General features: G+C 36.7%; 1 protein-coding gene across 5 annotated transcripts in view; it reads left to right on the top strand.

The window, feature by feature from the left end:
- PIK3C3 (phosphatidylinositol 3-kinase catalytic subunit type 3) overlaps nucleotides 1-22,895 on the top strand; it is a 74,523-nt gene that overhangs the window by 39,978 nt on the left and 11,650 nt on the right. For all 5 annotated transcript variants that reach the window (XM_074569255.1, XM_074569253.1, XM_074569256.1 and 2 more), the window contains 2 exons: nucleotides 9,145-9,313; nucleotides 14,507-14,597. In XM_074569255.1, coding sequence (XP_074425356.1) covers nucleotides 9,145-9,313; nucleotides 14,507-14,597 — 260 coding nt within the window. The remainder of the gene's footprint in view (nucleotides 1-9,144; nucleotides 9,314-14,506; nucleotides 14,598-22,895) is intronic.

The following is a 22,895-nucleotide window of genomic DNA, read 5'->3' as shown; positions in this document are numbered from 1 at the left end:
GCTGAGAGAGTTGGGGTTGTTCAGCCTGGAGAAGGCAAGGCTCCAGGGAGTCCTTATAGCGGCCTTCCAGTACCTAAAGAGGGCCTACAGAAAGGATGGGGAGGGACTCTTTTATCAGGGAGTGTTATGATAGGACACGGAGTAACAGCCTCAAACTGAAAGAGGGTAGATTTAGATTGGATATCAGGAAGAAATTCTTTCCTGTGAGGGTGGTGAGATACTGGCCCAGGTTGCCCAGGGAATTTGTCAGTGCCCCATCCCTGGAGGTGTTCAAAGCCAGGTTGGACGGGGCTTTGAGCAGCCTGGTCTAGGGGGGGGGTGTCCCTGACTATGGCAGGGGGGTTGGAACTAAATGATCTTTAAGGTCCCTTCCGACCCGAACCATTCTGTGATTCTGTGTGTCCTGCTCATTATAAATTCACAAACTGAGAGAGAGAAGGTAGTACAATTTACTGTTCAGTCAACTACATCCTTTAGTTTGCAGAAAAACCCGTGTATCTTTAAAGTTCAAATCAGCAGATAAGCATTTTGATTCTTCGTAACTTGTTTTAACTATTTTAATATTATTTTTTATTGCCATCTGTATGGGTTAATGACAGACCAGGTAGAGTGAATAATTCTGGTGATTCTAAATAAATAGAAGATCTGTCTACTAGAGGAAATGAACGATTTGAAAATTAAGCTACTCCAACTATTACAATCAAAGCCTTGGCGTGGAGGGAAATTCAAGTGTTTTAGTTGAAAAACGAGTTTGTGTGTAGCTGCATAACCTTCACAAAGTTTCAACACGCAAAACCATTCCTTGCAGGCTAAAAAAAATTTGGGGAAAAGAGACACATCCATATGAAAGGCTTATTAATTTACAGATAAGGCTGTATGAATCAGCATACTCTATGAAAATAGAGTTGAAAATTAGCCATTTGGCCTCAATTAGAGTAAAAGGTCTTGCCCTAAGCATATGGGGGAACAGTTAAAGCAGGAGCATTTTTCCTTACTTGTTTGGAAATATACAAATGGACATTTAAAAATCTGTCTTGAGAGGTCTCTATCATTTGTCTTAAGGTGACAGTTGTAAATACTTCCATAGCAGGCACTGCTTGCATGCTCAGAGTAGTAATATTTTAGTATTGTAATTTGGTGTAAAGTGTATTTTGCCTATGTTAAAAAGTAACAGCACAATGGCCATTCATCTCAGTGGAAGAATTTAAGCAGTACAGCAGAGGGCAGTGCGCATCCACAGTACCTTCTGAGTCTGAAATTGTTTTCATCTGCTAGCTATGCTCTGTCACATACCCAGGGATGTTTTTTGAGCTATCAAGGGAAATTCTTATGTTCCAAATACAACAAAGGCTTGCTACAAAGGCTTCTTTTTTGCTACTGAGAATCTCTTAGACTTAAGTTGGAAAAAATCTAACTTCATTCTTCTGTTGAAGAATGGAAGCTTATAAGTACCTTTCTTCAAAATTATATGGCTGTATATGCATCCTTTCTTGATAGTTATTTAATGGATTGAAGCTTTCCAGTAGGGTAAAGAATGCTGAGTACCAGCTGTGGGTTTGCATACTTTTCTTGGATTTGTGTGGCAATATATATATCATTACCTTTTTCAGCTCTACCTTTTAGTTTGGTGGATGTAGCCACATCTGTGTTGGACTCCTTCCAATAGAATTGTTGCATCATCTTCTAACATACAGATGTCTATGCTTGTAAAAGATGTGGTATAATATAAATATTAAGCAATAGATACTGAAGTTCATAAAAACAAATTGTTTCCAACTCAATGTTAGAAATGGTTTTTTTTTGCTCTATAGGTTGAGAATGTCTGTTATCTGGGTGAAATAATTTCTGCTGTCTTCTATGAATGTTTTATGCCTCTAATTCTGTAAATAGGGTGACTTTTTTATTAAGTCTGAAACAAGAAATCTAGATTTTCACATGTTTAAATGCTGTACCATTATTCTCCGAGGATAGCGGTAGAAGTTTGTTTAGAATAGGGAACCTTCAGTCAAAACGTCCTCGTCTGTCAGTAATGTTAAAAATTACAAGAATACTTGCATCAGTTTCACAAATGTGCCTTAGCTTGTAACCTGAAGGTCATGTTATATAGTCAGTAGTGTGTTACAGGAATATTTATTTTCTCTGAGAACTTTCAGCTTCCTACTTCTCCTGGAGATGAAATACGTTATCAATTGCTGTATGTGTTAATTTCTTGTTTCCAAATATATAACAGCAGATATTACTGTGACTTGCAAATAACAAGACACTGTTTTGCAGCTGAATACACAGCTTTAAGTAGCATCAGCGTCTCGTTGTAGGATTACAGACTGATTTATATACTAATGCCAGTATCTGACTTGCTAGCTAATGTGCCCTTTGTTGCTTGGAAGAAAGAGCTGGGTGGTTGTGAAGCTGGATTGTGATATAACAGATGTAGCATGTTCAGTTAACTTTCATGTAATACGTGTTATGCTGGTATGTTTCAATTATGTCATGCATTCCCTTGAAAATACTTTCTTCTGCTTTTGTTCCACTCGCTGGTTTTGATTGTAGAGATGGGATCTAGCTACTGATGTAACACCCAGATGTGGATGTCTTCACGTTTGCTAAGTCTTTTTAAGACAGTCATCATTATAGCTTAGATAGCGTTTCAGCTATGATAGACAAGTGAAGTCTTCTGTCCCATTTGAAATATCTTAATAACTTGCTTTATAGAGAGACAAAGGTTTCGCAAAGATCCTGTCATATTTGCAGGCTACGGTTAGGTACTTTAGGATGTCCTGAGACACTCAAATGACATTCTTGAGTAGCACTGCATGTGTGTGTCTGACCAACTAAGTCTCACCCTAGTGGCTGGCCAGCTTAGTATTTCAGTAACCCTTAGGGACCTAAATGTACATTGAAATTCCCTTTATAGGTTCCCTAAATACAGGCACTTTGATCTGAACTCCACACCTGAATTTGTTCTGTAGCAGTAGAGCATATTGGTATGTGGATAAAATTAGGTTATTAATATCTGAGGGCAGGTCAAAGACTGAGGGCTCAGACCTTGAGACATTTGCTTTTAGCATCATGCGTACCTAGGTGAAAGAACTGGACTGTCTTCTCATTTATTCCTTAAAGTAAGGGCTGTGGTCTGTCTTGAGTGTGAAGTACACCAATTGACATCTGATTTATTCTTTCATCTCACAGTGTTTGCAGGTAAGACAGCAAAGATCTAAACAGTTCCCTGTGTGAGATGACACCATGTGTTTGTATTTTCAGTGGTTTTCAGTTAAAACCATCTATCCCAAAGCAGGCTTGAAGATGATATAGAAGGAAAACTGTAGCATACAAACCCTCTTTCTGTATCACTGCTTAGATAAGTACAGTGATAAATGCATTCATTAATGTTGCAAGTATCTATAGTGTATAAAATGCAGTGGAATTTTTAAATATGTTTTTAAATGTTACTGGTCTTGATAGAGGAACATCCTTTTTTTTTTTTTTAGAAAAATATTTAGAAAAATAACAAAATTAACACATACTGTTATCCTTTAGGTTTCTTTCTGCGATTCCCATTTCTTTACCAAAGAGAATATAAACTTTTAGCTGTTAGTATGCTAAACACTTTCTCTTCTAGCTATCTTCAAGGGTATTTCTCATTTAATAGTAAGTATGTGGCGTCTTTTTTGTTGTTGTTGTTATACTATGCATACATGCATAGGGTGTATTTTGAGAGTGGACGGCTCAAGGTGTGAGGGGAAGAATTACAATACTTAGTACAAGCTGGGCCCTTATCCATTATATGGATGATGATGATAAACTTCACCTCTAGCTGTTGCTGCATACTGAGTTTAAAATCTGTATCCTGGATAATTCTTTCACAATTCGTACTACTTTCTTCCATTTTTGTGTAGTCTTAGAAAAGTTATAGCATAGCTGATGAAAATGATGACAATAAATTAGGAATTCTGGGTTTTTTCACCATGGCAGTGCTCTGGTAGGAAAGAAGAAATTTTGATGGTAGCATCAGCCAGGAAACCACAACATCCATCCACTGATTTTCATCAGAGGAATTTTCAGCCTATTGCGTCAAACTTAAAATAGGAATTCAGTTAAAATAGTCACAAAATGGTACTTTTTCTATACAAGCCAGGTTAAAATAATAGTGGCAGTTACAGAAAATATATTGAAATTCAGAGCTTGGGGGGTTTTGTGTGTTGGTTGGGTTGGGTTTTTTTCCCCTCTTCCCAAAAGTGGGAACAGATAAGTTCAGGTTAATTTGTAATGCTTTCTTACCTGTTAAGACAATTGCCACCGGACTTATTTTTAGTAATTGCATCTAGTTTGCTTTGCCTTCCAGATTTTGTTTAAGGATTTGAGAGTTCTGTGCAGGTTTTCAGTAGTTTTTCCTAACAGTCCTCTGGTGAATTAAAGCAGTTTTTGTGCTGCTATATGGAACTTTCTCCCGTACTAAAATCTAGGCATTAGCAGTAAAAGTGATGGACAAATCAGCCTTTCCACCTGCAGTCAGATGTTATTAGCTATTGCTGTGTGCGCGTGCTTCATTATTTTGTATTCCTGGAAACATCTCGTCCTCTTCCAGTCAGTAAATGCTTTGTGTCTTCCTTTTTCTTCAGTAAAATAGTTTGAATGGAGAGTAATTATTAAGGCACCGTTTTTTAAGGTGAGGGACTCTGAAGTCTTCCCAGCAGAGATGTTTTCCTGCTCCCTGAAAGAGTTCTAATGTCATCTTTTAAACTTTGAGGGGTGAGCTACTTTCAGGCTCAGAAATGTTTGTCCAAAGATGTGTATCTTGAACTATATGTAGGTGCCTACATACAGTCCCGCTGCCAGCCTCAAAACGGCACGAAGTTCTGGCATACTTTCCTGTGGTCTCGAGGTGTTTCCTGAATTGTTATGTTTTGTTTTTTCAGGTGCCTAAAATTCCCCAGTTTTATAAGGAGCTCAAATTTCTAAATAGGTCTCTAAAGGTTTCACTGTCTAAATATTAGAAATCCAAGGCCGTTCTATCTAGCCTTACAAGTGTGTAAGAGGCTCAGAGGGTGAAATCTGTTGTAGCTGTGTCTTAAGTAACTTCTTTTTTAGTTTAAAACACGACTCAAACTAAAAACCCTCACCCATCAGCAGTCATTCAGTAACAGTAGTAAACCAAAATGAGAAGTCCAGTTTTGTAATTTATAAGTATGCCTAACAATTAAGAGCCCTTTAAATTAAGAGGTGATGAATCTGAAGAAGATGGATTAGAAGCTGAGGTAAAAACATGGTGGTCTAAGAGGTCAAAGTGCATGGGTTCGGGCACTGACACTGTATATTGAAGGAAGGAAATGTAATTGTTTTATAAAACATGGAAGTTCAAAGGCTTTAGAAAAAGCAGTTTTACACAAAGTTTACAAGCAGTCTAATTTTCTGTGAGGATAGATGTTAATTGTTTATAAATACTGTGCTATGAGTATGAATTTTTACTCAGAGTGACAGAGCACTGGTGCAGGTTGCCCAGAGAGGTCATGGAGTTTCCACCCCTGGAGATGCTCAGAAACTGTCTGATCATGGTCCTGGGCAAGGCAGCTGGCTCTAGGAGGCCCTGCTTGACCAGGAGGTTGGACCAGATGACCTCCAGAGGTCCCTTCCAACCTCAGCCATTCTGTGATTTTGTGAAATAGAAGTTTGAAAGAGTCATCTTCTAAATTCAGTTGAGAAGGTATACTTCTTATCAACCAAACTACATAACTTTCAGGAACTTCCACATGCAAACTGCACAACTGTGTGACATGTCGGAACTAAAAATCTCACTCAACACCTGCCCAAATAAGATGCTGATTCTCCTGTAGTCTGTTTTTAGCTGTGATGACCAGACAATATGGTACTCACAGTGGAAGTTAATTCTTACAGAATAAAAATTCTGACTAAATATATTTTCTGTCCACTTAGAATTACATCCTCAGTACAGTAATTTGTAGATCAAAGTGGTGTTTTTTGTTTGAAGTTCATATATAACACTTGCTTTATATAGAGCTGGGGTGTTACAAGTTCCTGGTTTTATCCTGCTCTTTCTACTATTTAGTATTTTCTGGCATTGCACCTTGTCAAATAGTTACCAGAAACTTTCTCCATTCTTGTTCTTGTGGTAGAGGTTATACTGAGTGATAGTCTAATGGTGGCATAAGTATCGTGAAAGTGGGATGTTCGGTGTTTTTATCCTTATACAAATTTTACTTGGCATCATCGCTTGAGATACTTGCAGACTTTTATTTTAGGATTAAAAGATTTCAAATCATCATTTTATTACATGTATAAATTTATTATTTAATGACATAAATAAAAACATAAACTTCACCTAATTTTCAGTATTAAATATGCAAACAATTTCATTTGTCCAAAACAGGCTTGTTCTTTGTTTGTTCCAGTTGTAGTTCAGTCCTCAAGAAGAACATGAATCAGGCTTCTTGGTAGAACGCTCTAAAACTGCAGTACTCCCTCGGGCTGGCTGGTTGGTCTTTTCTGGTGTAGCAGCTTCAGGCAAGCACCAAGGGGAGCCTTCTGTCCATATTCTGCAATAGTATTCTGGCTTAATTGATCTTGGAGGAGCCGCACAAATGAAAATGAGTGAAGTCTGTGTTTAGTACATGGATTTGAAAGTTACTAAATATATTTAATGTATTTAAATGAAAGCTTTTAACATGCATTTTGAGTCAGCCTGAAAATCTGCTGAACTTCAAAGTACAGCTAGGGAAGCTATAGTGTTAACGCAGGGTGGCCTCATCTTACACTTTGCTTTATACTTCATGAGTAAGTAAACTACTTGATATCTAACTAATTTATGTGAACATAGTCAGTTATTAAAATGTTTTTGAATGTTTTAGATGCATATTTGTTACCAATTTTAATTAATAATTATTGCTTCTTGTTCCCTCTCTCTGGAGCATGGTAAAAAAAGAATTAATTACTGCCACAAGAGTTATTGTTTTATTCAAAATGTTGTCTCTTGACTCTTCAAGGTGGGAGGTTTGAATAAGCGAACAGAAAACAGACCCCCCAAACTTTTTAATTAAACATTTTTTGTAATTTAATGGTGGGTGTGCATATATATATCAAAAAGCCTGCTTCAAAAACCTAGTGTGCAAAAATGAGCTCTAAAAGTAACTCCTGTAACAGCTTGAAAAAACTACTTGGGGGGGCAAGTAGGCACAGTTAGGGATGCAAAATGTAGTGGTTGTGCCATTTATCAACTGGCAAATATTTTGCCTGCTTATTAAGCGTCCTTGTGATCTCCTTTAGAAGATTGACTGTTATGGAATTTGTTTCTTGGGTTGAAGAAGAATGCTTGTTATAGATCTCAAGCAGCCGCCTCTGATAGAAAATTATTATTATTATTCAGTGAAATGGTCAGAGGGGTGACTAATTGGAAAATACTGGCTGTTCATTTTTTCAAGAGTGCTGAGCACCTAAGCTTATGAAAATATTAAAATGAATACAGATGCTGCAGGTTAAAATACACCTTGGCAAACAGATCTCTGTCCATAATGCTGTTCAGTTCCCTAATTCTGAAGCAAGACTCTCTGTGCGTTCTGTGCTTTCTGTGACTGTCTAGATAATAGTTGTGCCAATAATTTAACTACCTTCTCATTTATAACATCTTCTGTCTTGTATCTGCTTTTCTTTCTCTTCTGTAAATTAGTCATATAAGACTTTTTTTTTTTTTATGCCACGGGGTATCTTTGCTTTGGATGCTAAACTTAAATTACCTAACATTTCAAACACATACCACCTTTTATTACTTCTTAATTTGCTTCATGATTCCTAATTACTGCAGAGTTGAGGAAGATGATTCCTCTCTGTCCTAAGGAAATCAACAGATTTCATTTTTTTTAATTATCATTTTTTATATAAGTGTTTCTTGGCATATATGAGTTCTTACTATCTTTTTGTAATGCAGCTCTGGTATGGCACAAGTCATTGTTGAAATTATGCATTTCAAACTGAAAATTTGTTTGCAGAACACTTTCAGAAACTGTTTTCTTGCTTTATACGGTCAGTATTTTCCACTTAAGTGAGGCAAGAACGCTCCTAGAAACTGGCTTCCTGAGAATCATGAATTGTGCTGTTCTGACTTCTGTCGACAACATTTTTGTTTGTGCATTTATATAATATTTAATCTTCAAACTATCTAAACGTTTTAGTAGGATTTTTTTGAAGTTGCTGGTGTTTCAGTTGTTCATTTTGCCACCTGTTGCATCTCACAGTACTATTGGAAGGGAGTGCAGTGAGTACTTCCCAATAAATCTCTAAGCAATATTGCAAACAGCATAGCGGTACTCAAGTTCTTGATAGGATGCAACTTGCCTTGTGCGTTTGGAGTAAGTGATGTTAACATTTCTGTCAAGTTAATGCTACAGAAACATTTTAAATATGAAAATATTTTAAATGAGAAGGGAACATGAAGTGATGTAAATATTGCATGTTAGTACTGAAAAAGTGTAAGACTTTTGCACATTTGAAAAACAGTTTCAGATATGGAATTATAGTCAGGTTTCTTCAGTGTATTTGAAAACTGTTGATGAAGTTTAATCTTACTCAACTCTTAAAGAATTTTGAAACAGCTTTGAAATCTTATTCAGTATTTAGTAGCTGCAAAAGGTTTCTGTTAAGATCATGAGTCTTGGTAAATTTAATGTACAACTAATAACATATTTGATGCTGCAGCAACCAAATGGGATACAAAAAGCAATGTGATGTCTGTATTAGTATCTTAACTTGCTAACAAACTCTAAAGAAGACACAAAGAATTAGTAGTATCTTTTATATAACTCTGTGTTTAATATCTGCTGACCAGTTTCAACATTCTTTCAGTCTATGTTTAAAAAAGAAAAAAGGAAAAAAACCTCATCTTGTTTGTTAGTACTCTTAATGAATTTGAAATAAGCTTTATTTTTTTAAATCCGTAATTTCAAATTGGTAGCTGAAGATACACAGTTATAAATTTTACAGAAAACAGTGAATCATATTTTTTGAGAGCTGCTCGGCATAAATGCTATAGAGATTGCATTTAAAGATTTTTTTTTTTCCCCTAATTTTTGCATCAAGATTTGCTACTATATGAAGCGTTGAAATAAGTAAATACGTTTGCCTTTCCATCCTCTACAGGTAAACTATTTCACATTGACTTTGGTTATATTTTGGGTCGGGACCCTAAGCCTCTACCTCCCCCAATGAAGCTGAATAAGGAGATGGTGGAAGGTATGGGAGGCACGCAGAGCGAACAGTACCAGGAGTTCCGTAAGCAGTGTTACACAGCCTTTCTGCATCTCCGCAGGTAACAGTACTGTTTTGGTGCTAAAATTTGTTAGAGACGCTGTAGAGCAGGAGAGAAGAGAAGTAAATGAATCAGAGAGTATTTCTGCTGAAAATTCAAAACTTGTTTGAAGTCTGAACATAGACACAAGAATTTGTATGAAACAAAGGAGTCAAGACACCACAGTATTGGTGTAATGTGGAGCTTAAGTGTAATTATCCTTCAAGTTAAAGGTCCCCAATATTCCTTGTTTGATAACCTAAATAGTTTTTTTCATAAGTCCTGTTGGATATTAATTTATATCTTGCTTTTTGGATATGCTTTTGCTCTTAAGCAACCTTTTCTGTGATTATTGTTGATCAAGTAACTGTCCTTTTAACTCCAAGTCATTACTTATTTGCTTCTTTATCCTCCTTCAGTTTAGATTAGTGATGATGAAATTCTTTGGCTTGTAGATGGTACATATATAAGCTTAGTTGTGTTTAGATCCTGTGGGGCAAAAATTAGCTACTTGTAGTGACAATCAAGTAAGTTAGCAGTTTCTGTAGATACCCAGAACTGTGACAGCTAAAGCTGTATTTACTTACAAACAAAGATCTCTTGTTAGACTTGGAATCAGCTTCATTATTTTGCAGTGACCTTATCATTTACCATCGACTTTCTGAGCAAAGTAGCTCAGCTTTGTTCCGTTTGAAGCAGAACATGAGTAAGCATGCTTTGACTGTCCAGTCATTCGTTTAGTACATCTTCCATAGAGATGAAAGAATTTCACATTGATATCGAGATCATATTATGTAAGCCTCCAAATATGTGGAAAAAAACTAGTAATATGAAAAGCACAAGTAAAAAGTACATGTAGTATGAAAAGTATGCAGTCAATGATTTGAAAGAAAATGCTGCGTGTAGTTCTCTTGTTAAAAGGAGAATGAGTAAGGAGTTGGTTTATGAACCGACATTAATGGGTTAAAGGCTATTCAGTAGCATGAAAAAAACAGCAGCGTGTTATCAGCAAACAATATTCATTACTTCAGAGAACAATCGGGAAGGCTAATGTGTATTCCATGTTCTAAATTTTGCTTAAAAGTGTTTCGTGATACTGCATTTCTTATTTGCGAAATACTTGAGTTGTTTTTATTGTTTAAACGTAGCTGTTCCAATGGAAAGGTCTGTGTCAGTGAAGAATTATCCATTGCACTAATTTATGTAATGATTTGCTACAAAGATGATCATTAAGTGTGGAGTATAGCAGTAATTTGTATATAAAACTAAACTGTAAATCAAGATGGTTTCATTTTTAATGTCTGGGATTGTAGTTGTAATTATAGTCTCTCCAATATTTGTTCAGTTTAATAGGAAAGTATTTTTAAATGGTTCTGGATAAATATCTTTAAGGCTTTCAACAAAGGAAGCATAGGATAATATTAGTATTTTTATAACTAGTCCTTTAAGCAGCTAGAACTAAAAATGATTAAGATTACGTGCTTGAAAAAAGAATAATTAGAGGTGGAATGGCTTACTTCTAACAGTTATGCACATTGACACAAACCCGTTCACAGATACTTCTGGCTAAGTAGTGTGAAATCATAACCTCTGATTGCTAAGACAAAATGCAAACTCTGTTTGTCGTCTCCATCAATTTGTATTTTATTCTTTCTTCTTTATTTCCCTGGGGTATAGACAGTTCTCTACATCTTTCAAGTGTTTCGAGAATCCTAGTGGAATGGGTGTTGCATAGTGAAAACAAATAAAAACAGTTGATAAAATTTGTAAGTGGAAAAATAGTTTTGTTCATAGGTTGGGAGCAGTTTGGCATATGAACATTGGTGTGTTGGTTTTGTTGGTTTGGGGTTTTTTTTTCGGGAGGTGGGAGAGATTTCACTTTTTTGAACAACTCCTTCCCAAATAAGGATTTCCCCTGTGTTAGTCATGAGAACTTTGATATTCAGTTTGTGTTAGTCAGCCATAGATAGGGACAAAGGAGTAGGAAGTAACTAGAACTGTAGTTTGGGCTGAGATTTGCTCCGTAAGGATGAGGATACCCAGCTGGCTGGACCAGAGTGTTTTTCCCCAGTCTGTTCTCAGTGGTATAGTGGACAGGGGACCCAGATAGATCTGAATGACAAAACTACAGGCAACAAGTGAAAAGTTGTGATTCCCTTGGGGAAGTGCTGATTATTTGGAAATGTTGTAGCTGGGCAGTGCAAGATCTAGATATTCTTCTGGCTGCTGGGCGTAGATGGTGAAGAGAGGGAAGAGTAAAGTTGAAACTGGTTGGGATGAGGTCAGTGTTGCTTGAGTCTGGACTGGGAGAAAATGCTTTTGGAGGACTAAGTGCCATAGATCATTATAGCTGGCTGGGAGATGATAGTGATTGGGGTGGGGCATGATAGTGATTGGTGAGTATCTGTTAAAGGAGAGAACACACACGCAGACAGACACAGACACACACACACACTTAGGAATTTTTGAGTTAGACCAAGTAAACAGGGCTTTAGTTTGGGACTGCGGGTGCTTTCTTGTCCTGGCTTTGTAAGAGAAGCTTGTGGCTTCAAATTTGATAACATTGCAGTGTCCACAGCCTAAATATTCAGGTGATTTAAGACATCTGTATGCAAAGGACCAGTCAATGTTAAAAAATTAAATAAAGAAGTGCTTAGGATCAAACACATATTTGATGGGATATTAAGCACTTAAAAACAAAAGCTGCTGTTCTCAGAAAAGATGGCAGCAAGAATTTGAACTTGTCTGATGTGGGTTTCTTGGTATATATAATGCCTCTTTTATGTAGAAGTAGTTATTTTGTTGGATTTCTTAAACTTTTGCAGAAACTCCGTGTTTTTAGCACTTCCTATTCAAACTGTAAGTTTAATCAACCTCCAGTGCGGCTGAGTGCTCATTTATTTTGTAAAACAAAAAGAAAGAATCCATTTATGAGAGAGGGATTCGAGGTCAAATTTAGGTGCTTAATTGAAGCTCCTTAAATCTAGAAAAAACTGAGCTCCTGGTTCGTTCCGGTTGTGGATGGAGGTTAGCCATTCCGGAGGCCTTTGTAACATAGATGTCAAAGGTTAGTGGGATGACTTGCCTGACAAAGGTGTTTGGTTTTTTACAGGTCAGATTCCCAACTCAGGTGTTCCAGCAAAATGTCTAATCTTAGGATGAATTGGGGCTGTCAGGTGACTGGTTGTGAACATCTTGGCATATTTGCCAAGGATGTTGCCTATGGGAAAAATGACAGTCAATTGTCTATAAAATAGGAAGCTCTTACCTTTCTTGTCAAGTCCTGATTTTTGAATGAATTTTCTAAAAATCTGTGAAATACAACAAGGATCCTAGAGGCAGCTAATAGCTGTTTAATAAGCTGTTTTTGATCCTTAGATCACTAAAATTCATTACTGAGTTAAAGAAATGTTAGAGTGAGGGGCAGAGGAAAGACCTGTGGGTAGTATAGTAGCAGCTCTCACGATTTTTGTCTCTTCCCGCCCCATACTGGCCCCGAAATTGCCTTTTCTTGATGTATTTTTTTTTTTTTTAAATGAGGTTCTTCAGATGATCTTATGCTTTTACTTTAAGCACCAGGAACCAGAAGACTTCATTGTGTGGAACAGAACCAGCTCTTAACTGGCCTAGATTTTTTACAAATCTCCAGCGCATAAATAACCCTAGTGACCTGTAGTGCTCGTGAGCTCTTATCCTCTATGTGGTTCAGGAGGAAAAAGGACTCTGGACTTTTTGTTCAGTTCAAAGGGAGGGCTATGAATGGAAGCTACCAATGACCTGGAAGAGCATTGACAGAATGTAGCTGTAAGATTTAAGTATGTTTGAAATGAGACTTGCTTGTTTCATTCAAGTAGAAAAAAATTTCCCTACAACGTGTAGTGACCATTCTGGGCACCAAAGTAACTTAACTGCCAGATTTCTTAGATGGATCTGAGAGAAAATGGTAGCATAACATTTTCCTGCCCATCATCTTTCTTGTAATTTTCCTCATTCCAGCCCCTGAGAAAGTGAAACACAATAGCTGAAACAAATTAGACAGGGAAGATTTGTGCCCAAACAATTTATTTTAATTATTTGTGTTGTAGAGAGTTGAAACTTACATTGGAATGTGTTAGGTAGTGCTAATTCCAGTTCATAATGAAATGTCAAGAGTTTTTTGGTGGAATTATGCTTTTCTATAGAGATTTTTGTTGAGCAGTATTTACTCTGTAAAATATGGCTATGAAGCAGTCCTTTTGTGTAGTTAAAATACTTTACTCCTTGCAACTGTCAGCTTATATATATTCAGCAGCTTGCTAATAAACAAGTTTTGCTGCTAAGAATTCATTTTCTATCATCTCTGAAGCTCCTTAGTGCTCTCAGCAAAGCAATATCTCAGATTTTGAAGTCAGTTACTACTTATGTTTCTGAAAGGGGACCTAGATCTCTTTACAGAGGAAGGGAAGTTTCAGTTTGTTGAACAGCTTGAAAATTATGCTTTCAAAAAGCAACTTAACAGCTAATTTCCTGCAAGGGGAAAATGGTGTCCTTTCGAAGATTTGCAAGTACTTCCACACTACGTTAAAATTGAAAACTCTTCTCTGTCTTGTCTTTTTTAGTGGTTATAAGTGACATTTGTACTTCACAAGTGCAGCACGTCTTCCAGTTTTTATTGCAGCTTAACTGAGCAACTGCACACTTGGATCTGGTTAAATCACTTATATTCAACTTGTTATGGAAGAGGCCTTGCAGCAACTTAAAAAATCATTTCTTGTAATTGTGAAGTTGTCAGCTGTTTGAATGCTAGTTTATATAATACTGTTATATCACAGGTAGCCTTTTTAATAAAAAATAACCTTTGAGTCAATATTCTAGCATGTGTTTTTCCTACTAGAGGTAAAAAAGATCATTAAATCCTACAATATTTGAAATTATAGGTTATATCTGATATGTCCCTGGATAAATGTTCTGACAATTTTTAGAAGATTATATCAAAATCTGAGTAGTCTCTTCAGTTTTGTCAGTTTGAGACAATTTGAGGGTTAAACTTGCACTGGTAATATCAGGTATCTTACTTTTTAATATAAATGTGTTCAACAAAGCGTTATGAATGCATCTCCTCTGAACCATTACCAATTCACACAAAGGTGATGATGTGTTCTTAAATGAAGTTGTTTACAAAATGTCTTTTTTGCAGTTTGCAAAGTGTTTTACCTAATTTGCTCTTCTGCTTAGGTATTCCAACTTGATCTTGAATTTATTTTCCCTCATGGTGGATGCCAACATTCCAGATATTGCTCTTGAACCTGACAAGACTGTAAAAAAGGTAACTGGAAAGCTTTCCGCGTCTTTCAATAACCGAAGTCATCGTGTCATGAAACTTTCAGTCACTTTGGTCACATATTTGTAGCTGGTGACCTGAAAGTATTTGGTTCTGTTTATGAGTTTTGAGTGATTTCTTGTATCTTTGAAGTTCCAGATAGGAGAATATACTTTTGAGATCGCATAGCGCATGTGCCCATAATTACAGAATTGGTCTTCGTCATCCATGCAGGAGCACACAGTCTGCTCTAGCATTCTATTCCAAGTAGTATTTTAGCGTTCTGCTGAGAATAGTGATCCCACCTTATGAAACTTTTGTTAAGTGAAGCAATTGACACTGAGCGTATCATGAAAGATTGTTCCATCTAGTCTACAATCCTGGAAGTCACAAATGGTTTTATAAAAGCAGTCTCCTGCTGGATGTAAAAACAGTCTGCTGAAGATTTAAAACCAGTAGTCTGGTATATTTTCATCACCAAGAAATGTTTGTTTATTGTGAAAGCAAAGTCGTGTCCCGTAATTCTAACTTTGTCGCTTTGTGCCAGCCTGAAACATTCTCCATTTGAAGTCTCAACAACAGTTGACATTAAAAAAAAAAAAAAGGATAAATGTGCATCTAGATTTCATTACACTTACATTTTAGGCAAATGTTGGCTTTTTTATAGCCCGATTGATAGTGAAGGGCTATCTGTTTTAATTCCACAAAAGACTATGTGGAGCCTGTGTATCTGATGGAAATCAGCTCAGTGTAATTTTTATTCAAGCAGTGGATTTTCTCTAAAATAGGCTGTTCTTCAGTGTTTTCAATGGGCTATGAAAGCAGAGATTCAGCATCTTTAAATTAATATTTTATGTTCTAGTATAGTTCCCTTAAAGAAAACAAAAATGTGACTTCAACAAAATCTTTCCTTTTGCCTGCAAGAATTTGAGCTTTTCTGTTCAGAGTTTGTTGGTTTCAAATTGATACAAAGAGTACATATAGCTATTCAATTTCATTTCCAGGAAGGCTGGGCTAGCCAGAAGTGCTGTATTTTGTGGTACAGATGGCAGCCCACCCTCCACTTGGATGTTTACTGAAGAAACTGACAGCTAATTCTTTTTCTGTATCAATATTTGAACCTCTTCTCTGTCCCTAAATGCACTGCAAAGGTAGAAGATGGGACACTGAGGCTTAAATTAGAAAACCTAATGGTTCAATACATACCAAGTTGTAGATGATGGGAGTAACTACATTATTGTAGAGACCCTCTTTTGGAGGAAGAGACCTTCCCAACAGTATGCTTGCAACACGTGCCTATGAATTTCATCTTTATAAAGATGACATGTTTTGTTCTGACTAAAGAAGGGGGAAACCCTTTTAGATTGCAAAGTCTACAAATAGATGCACAATAAATCCTGGGAGAAACTGATGTATGTATGTGCAAGTAGCTCAGGGACTATTTTTGGAAAGTTTGTCTTTGACTGAAATAGTTGTCAAGGGCTCAAACTGGTGGTTTCATTGAACTCCAGAAGTGCTGGTTCTTTCATGTTTGCAGCAGTAAGTTTGGGACTTGCTGCATATTTTAATCTTACTTATCTCTGTCCAGAGTTCACTGTTGCTTGACGGGATAGTGTTCATCCTTGACTGGAATACTCTCTCATGAGCTCTTGACATTTTTTATCAAACTGAGTCTCCCGGCGTTCACTGCCAATTAACATGCAATATCCTTGTTTCTTATTAGTATCTTGGCATTGTATTTTATGTTGGTAAACTCTGTAGAAGCAGTGTCCCAGGGTATATTGTTTTCTGTAATTAATGATAATAGGATGTTAAGTTCTGTAAAGTATTTGTAAAGGATTGTTTTCATTTAGCACCATTTGGGCATTTCAGACGCTTCTAAAACTCTCTTATTCCATATAAATTTCCCATACATTTTCTTGAAATAACATATCAAGATACAGAATTGAAAGTCAACAAATCTTTTCTACAGCTGCTATGTTACAGTTCACTGCTGTACAGTAAAGATTATGTAAAGCATGTTTGTATTGTATCCTATTGGAGATCATGGAACGAAGGAAAATCTAAAAGGAAGCTCTAAGAGCTGTGAATTAGGTCAATGTGGTTACTTTTAAATTCCCTTACAAAGTACAAATAGTACTGCCTTCTTTGCATGGAAAGAACATAAGTTTATTTGCTGTATGGCAGTTCACTATTAGATCAAATGCAGCAGTTAGCTACTGGGGTACTGAGCTCTGACAGTGCTGCGGCTTGGTGAACAGCAACTTTTACCATCATGATAGGTTCAAGTCCCTCTATTCACAGAGGCTTTAAAATGTGAAAAGAGCTAGAACTGAAGCAGTAAGTCAAGTGTTTCCGGTAATGAAAGCGAATCACTTTCACATTTTCAAGTGTTGTGAGAGGAAAAGATTTTACTTTCCGAAGTTGTGTAGGTTTTTTTAGTGTGCTTGTTCCTTTCAAACAGTAAGGTATTATCAGAAAGATAAAACAATTATTTAGCTTGTTCATAAATACTTTCTTTGTAATTCATAGACTTTTCAGCTCTCCCCCAATATTTTTATTTTATATAAACTCTACTTTTTTCTGATAGCTCAACTGGTATTAACTGTTAACTGTTCAGGTTTGATCATTTTGGTTCCAAAATTGTCCTTTGAATAGACTGCTGGAATTTGTGTAAAAATAATATGTCAAAATGGGATCTCTAAAGACTAGGTGAAGAGAGGGACCCCTCATAAAGCAGTTGTTGACGTTACAATCTGCTGGATGTATACAACTATGTACAAAGCTCCTATGACAGTAATTGTTTTCTTTAGTTCTTGATTTTTTGGTTTTACTTTTTCGCTTTAAAAAACCAACAAATCAGCTGTAAACGGGCTAGGATCAGAATGATCTTAACCCATTATAGAAAGTTCAATAGGTCATTGTTGTTTTTATTAAATAATGCATTAGAAAACTCGTTTTGGATATTAAATGCCCCTTAACCTGTCTCAGAACAGTTATGAGCTTTGTTAGTACTAATAAAAAAAGGAACAAGGTGTCTTGCATCTCTTGGGCTGAGTGGCAAGTTTGTTCAGTCATTTAACAAGATAATACCGTACCTTGTTGTAGGAAAATTGAATAAATGCTTCCAGCATCTCAATTGATTTTTATTTTTTTACTTAAAGCTTTAAGAAAAAATCCATATATATTTCAACAGACTCAAATTAGCTGAAGATCCATTTTGGACTGACTCGTAAAATTAAATTACCTTTGATGTGTGAGTCCAGTCAATAGCCATTTCAACCGTGATATCACTTTCATGGAAGACAAAGGTGGAGATTTACAAATGTTTCTGCAGCTAAGAAGGTATCCCGCTTAATAGTGTAGGTGGAAGTTCACAGCCGTCATTTTCCTTGTTGGTGCTGTAGTGATACTCATTCTCTGTTTTGTAGAGTCCTCATTTTTGCTGGTGAGCCAGACTCTGGTCTCACAGGCAGCTGAAGTCAAGTCAGGTAAAGGTAACAAGATAAAGGTAACCTTATCTAAATTTGGTGATAAATCAGAATACTACTTTATGATTGAACCACAAGGAAATTTGTAGAGTAGGAAAAAAAAAAATTTCTTCTTTTTAAAGAAAGGAATGCTTACTGAAGGGAGTATTATGCTTCAGTTGTTTTGGCGGACAATTAGTTTGGCGTAGAGATCCTTGATACTGGAATTTTTCAGTAGGTGCAGTTACCAAGTTACTTGCTGTTACCAAGTAGGCATGAATTATTCTAAAGATTACTTCTAAAGAAAGATTTTTCTTGAATGGCCATAGTTTTAATTCCTCATTACGATGTTAGATGTTAGCTCAGGTTACAGTCGAATCTTTAGCTTCACAAAGTGACATAATGCATCCTCCTCACTTCTAATAGGAGGAAGGTGCTTTACGTTGCAGGAAGTGTCTGCCCACTGGTGAAAAATACGGTCAGATATAAAAAAGGTGCTAGTGAGTAAAGTCACCTTTGGAAATATTGTTGGTGTTCCCCTTTCCTACAGTTTCAGGAAGTAATCTACCAAGTTCTGAGAGCCAGAATGAGGGTTTAATTTTTGTAATATATACATATTCTAAATAAAAATAAATTTTGCATGCACCTCATGATAATGATGGCTAGAGTAAAATGAACTGAAATAGAGCGAAGAACACTACTGCCGTGTTGTATGACTTGATTTCTTGTGGTTTCTTTTGTCACTTCCTGTGATATATGTGTGTGTATTGTAACAGGGTGCTCACTAGTTAGACTGAAAAGGTGGTTGCAAGTCAGCAGTCCTTGGACTTTGTGGAAACAAAGTAAGATCATAAAAGAAAGCGTTATGTGGAACATGTCCTCTTTAGTGAGACATCGGATGGTTTGAGTTGTGATTTTTAGTTTAAAAAAAAAAATTCAGACTGGTATGTTAAATGAGACCTTTTAGAAAAATCTGAGTGCAGAAGGCACTCTTAAGGAATAGTATTACTAACCTGAGGAATGGAAGGGAAGGCAGGATCTCTGTAGTTGGAGACTGTTTTTTCCAAGATATCATCTAATTTCCGGTGACAACATGACATCCCACATCCCAAGGAGCTAACTGGCAGAATGTAATTGTATAATCAGGCTTAAAATCTAACTGAAACCATATTCTCTGGGTGTCTCTCTCTCTCAACAGTTGTGAAATGTCTTGGGAGAAATATGTATTGAGTCAAGGCAAAACTGAAACAGCAGCTTGTGTCATGTACACCTTTCTGTAAAATAAGTATAGATTATACCTGTTTGACAGGGTTTATTGCACAGGATGGTGTAAGCAGAACTGGGCGCTCTGTTCCTGTCATTTGTGAAGGTACTTTCACATTCTTCTTGTTCAAAAGAGAACAAGCTCTGCACAAACTGACTTTAGTTACTGGAGAAAGATGACAGTGTGGATATTTTCTTCCTGTTAGCTTGGAAAGAACCAGAAACTCCTGATGACTTCAACTGGAGATGCAGATTTAAAGCATACCAAAATTTGACAGTACCTTCTTACTTGCTATGCTTAATATTTGTTTTCAGAAATTAAATCAGCGCTGACTTTGATGACGCATTCTCACACCTAAAATTGGACTGAAAATGAGTTAGTCAGCATTGGCCTGAAAACCAAAAAAGCTCTGTTTGAAGTTTCGCAGCTATCCTTTGAGAGCGTATGGAAAAATGTTTTTCAACCAGCTATCCCCTTCAGCATGTATACCCAATATCACTAGATAAATTGCCTAGTACCTTTAAATTGTGAGAAAAGCTTGTTTTAGTGGCTCATTTCCTTCACTCCAGTCTCAATCAGTACTTTCCGCCCCTAGAAAAATCCAGAAAACCGTGATCACCCACTACACAAAATTGTTCCCATCCTTAAAACCATAGGAGCCCTCTTCAGATTTTTGGTCTTTTGTTTAACAGAAAAATGTTTTTTTCCATTTTTCACCAAGAAAAAGTAGCTGCAGAGCTTGAAATTAGTTGTCTTTTTGATCCTTTCATCTCCTTTTGTCCTCCCCATACTGTTTATAAAGAAAACTGTCAGTCTAATGTGCTTCACCTTATGGTTCATGACACCGTCTTCTACAGGCAACCTCTGATTTAGGCTTTTTCTGAAAACACACTTTGGCTCAAAAAATGACACAAAATGAAATTACGTCTAAAAGTAGCAGAAGATTCTCCCCAGTTTGCCTCTCCCTTTCTGTGGCCTCTAAGGTAACTGCCTTTAAATTTTCCACTTTTCGTATATTCTTTTCAACCTCTCAGTTTTCAGGAAAAGGACTGGGCTGAAGTCTCTTTATGTTGACTTGTCAATACATAACTGATAATGAAAAGATTTCCCCCCCCAACCCCTTTTTCCCCGCCAGTGCTACTTGTTTTTTTCTTTCCAGTACAGCTGCAACACTAATTGCTAATTGTTGGGCTTTTTTAAATTAGCCTGTGCTATAAATTTAAGTAGTGATGACTAAAATCTGGAGTCAATTATGTAGGCAGTTTTGTGTAAGGAAGAGGTAGACCATCACTCTTCAGATGTAGCTAATGTATTCAGCATTGTCACCTCCTAACAAAAAAGCTTTTGATTTTTCCACAGGAAAGCCAGATGGTTTCTGTCTGTCCTTCATAGCAAATTTGACCTTTAAATTAGAAAACATCAGGGACCAGTGATTCATTGGCACACAAAGAACTCGGCAGGCATTAAAGGACAGTGTCCTAATTGACTGAGCTGTATTTCAGATGCCCATTGATTAAAAAAGGCGCTGCAAAGATGCTGCAACTGTTTCATTTAGAGGCGAGGTTATTGTGAACATAGACGGCACAAACATCTGGCTTCCAGCAAACAGTAGGTAGCTGCTGTCTGTGAAAGTAGCCCCATATACACAGGAAAGGCTAAAATCAAACCATTCAAGAGAGCGGAGAATTTTCTTCCTACAGAGTGTAACACTGAGAGCACCCTCTGTGTTTCCAAGTCTATGCAAATATTGACTAAGTCTCAGCCCGCTTGATGAGAAAATGAGGAGTATAATTGTTCGGAAACCAGCAAGAAGAGACAGGAGACATGTTTTATTCCTTTTACATTAAACATATCAAAGTGAAATGATTCCCGTTCTGCAGGTATAAAAGCTGAAGCAGAGATATGGTGTGACTTGAGGTACAGAAGGAGTTTCTGAGGTAGCTTGTCTCTGAGCCTGAGCTCGTTTTGCCAATTTCTTCATCTGGGTTGTAGTAAAACTGCCTGTGCTCTTGCCTGCTCTTCTGTCCTCCCCAGGAGTTAGTCGATGGATAATTGAGAGTTGAGTTCACAAGTTAGTGAAATGGAAAAGACTTCTAATTTGTTGCTTGACATGCCTTTTTAGGCAGTGGATATCTGTCTCTTTTCACCTGACTGAAAATAAAAAGTAGAACTAGGAAACATTTCTGAGGTTTATTAATGCCAAGAGGAAATTTTATAGGAGAAAAAAAAACACCTCAGTTTTCCTTGGTTAGAGTCTGTTTGTTTCAGTATTTATATTTGCCTGCTGTTCTCAGGAGGTTTATTCTTTGTAAAAATGTCGCATTGACATGGAGCTTATTTTGCCTAGGCAGACATTCATCTTTCTGTCCATTTGGGTAATGATGCTGCAGCTGCACACCCAGCTTTTTTGTTTCTAGGCTGTTGATTTTGCATGTATATTAATTCACTTCGAACTAAAAAAAAAAAGGGGGGAGGGGGGAGAGGGGGAAAAGGAATACACACCACAACATGAACCAAGTGTGAGAATGCTCCTGTTGCTTTATATCATGCTGCCTATTTGATTATAATGTTTTGGCTAATATGATGAAATTCTGAGCTGGAACAGTATCAACTTTACGTACTGCAGCAGCTGAAATACTGACTTTCATGGAAGTTCAATTTAGAGATGTTCACTAGTGTCTTTACTGGCTTCTACTTAGAAAAAAAATAAATTACAGAAGCCTACACAGGCTTGTTTAGAAACTGCAGTTTGTTCAAAGAAAAGACTTGAAAACAAAAGCTATTGGCAGAATAGTATTTAAAAGGAAATTGTTCATGCAAATAGAGCATCTGAGTAGTCTGTATTGAGAGTTGTTTGGACTGCCAGCAACAGGGAAAGCAAGAAAGTCTTTTGCTGAAAAAGATGAAAGCCAAGAATTTAATGCCAAATTCTGATACATGAATGTTGGATGCTGACTGTTGGTAACAATTATAAAGCAAAACAGTAAAAATAGTCATGAAAACCCCACTAAATATTGTTGGTTTGGGTTTTTTTTGGCCATCAACTGACTTTTCTCTGACGTTTTAGTAGTAGTCAGGATGTTTATATCCAATGCATATTATGACCCAAGGAATAAGGACACTGAAATTTCTCTTAAATTTAAGTAGCTGACTTTGCAATGAGCAATCTCATATTGGACTGATAAAATTATGTAGCTAGTAGTCATAGAAACCACTAGCAGTGCTGCTTAATGTTGCTGGAAGAATAAATACTAGAGCAGCCTCCAGTCTTCAGAATGGCTGACTTGCAATTAGTCTGAAAACTAAACAGGGTTATGAAAGGGTTCTCATGCTCATGTGATATTTTACCCCAAAATGCATTACTGCCTTCTTCAGTAATTACAAAAAACATAGCTACAAATGTTCATCAGGTATGGGTTTGGATACTGCCTTGATGTTTGTAAAACCTTCGTAAGAATTTCTAAAAAGTTTGCCTTAACCTTGACCCTGAAGTACGTAATCCATTTTAGGTAATATTTTATAAGTGAGAAGATGCTTGCTAGTAAAAAAGAAAAATTCCGGTGTTTAATA

The sequence above is a fragment of the Larus michahellis genome, chromosome Z, assembly GCF_964199755.1.
Source record: "Larus michahellis chromosome Z, bLarMic1.1, whole genome shotgun sequence".
Taxonomy (NCBI): Eukaryota; Metazoa; Chordata; class Aves; order Charadriiformes; family Laridae; genus Larus; species Larus michahellis.
The sequence above is the reverse complement of the archived record's forward strand: the minus strand, read 5'-3'. Positions and strand labels throughout refer to the sequence as shown.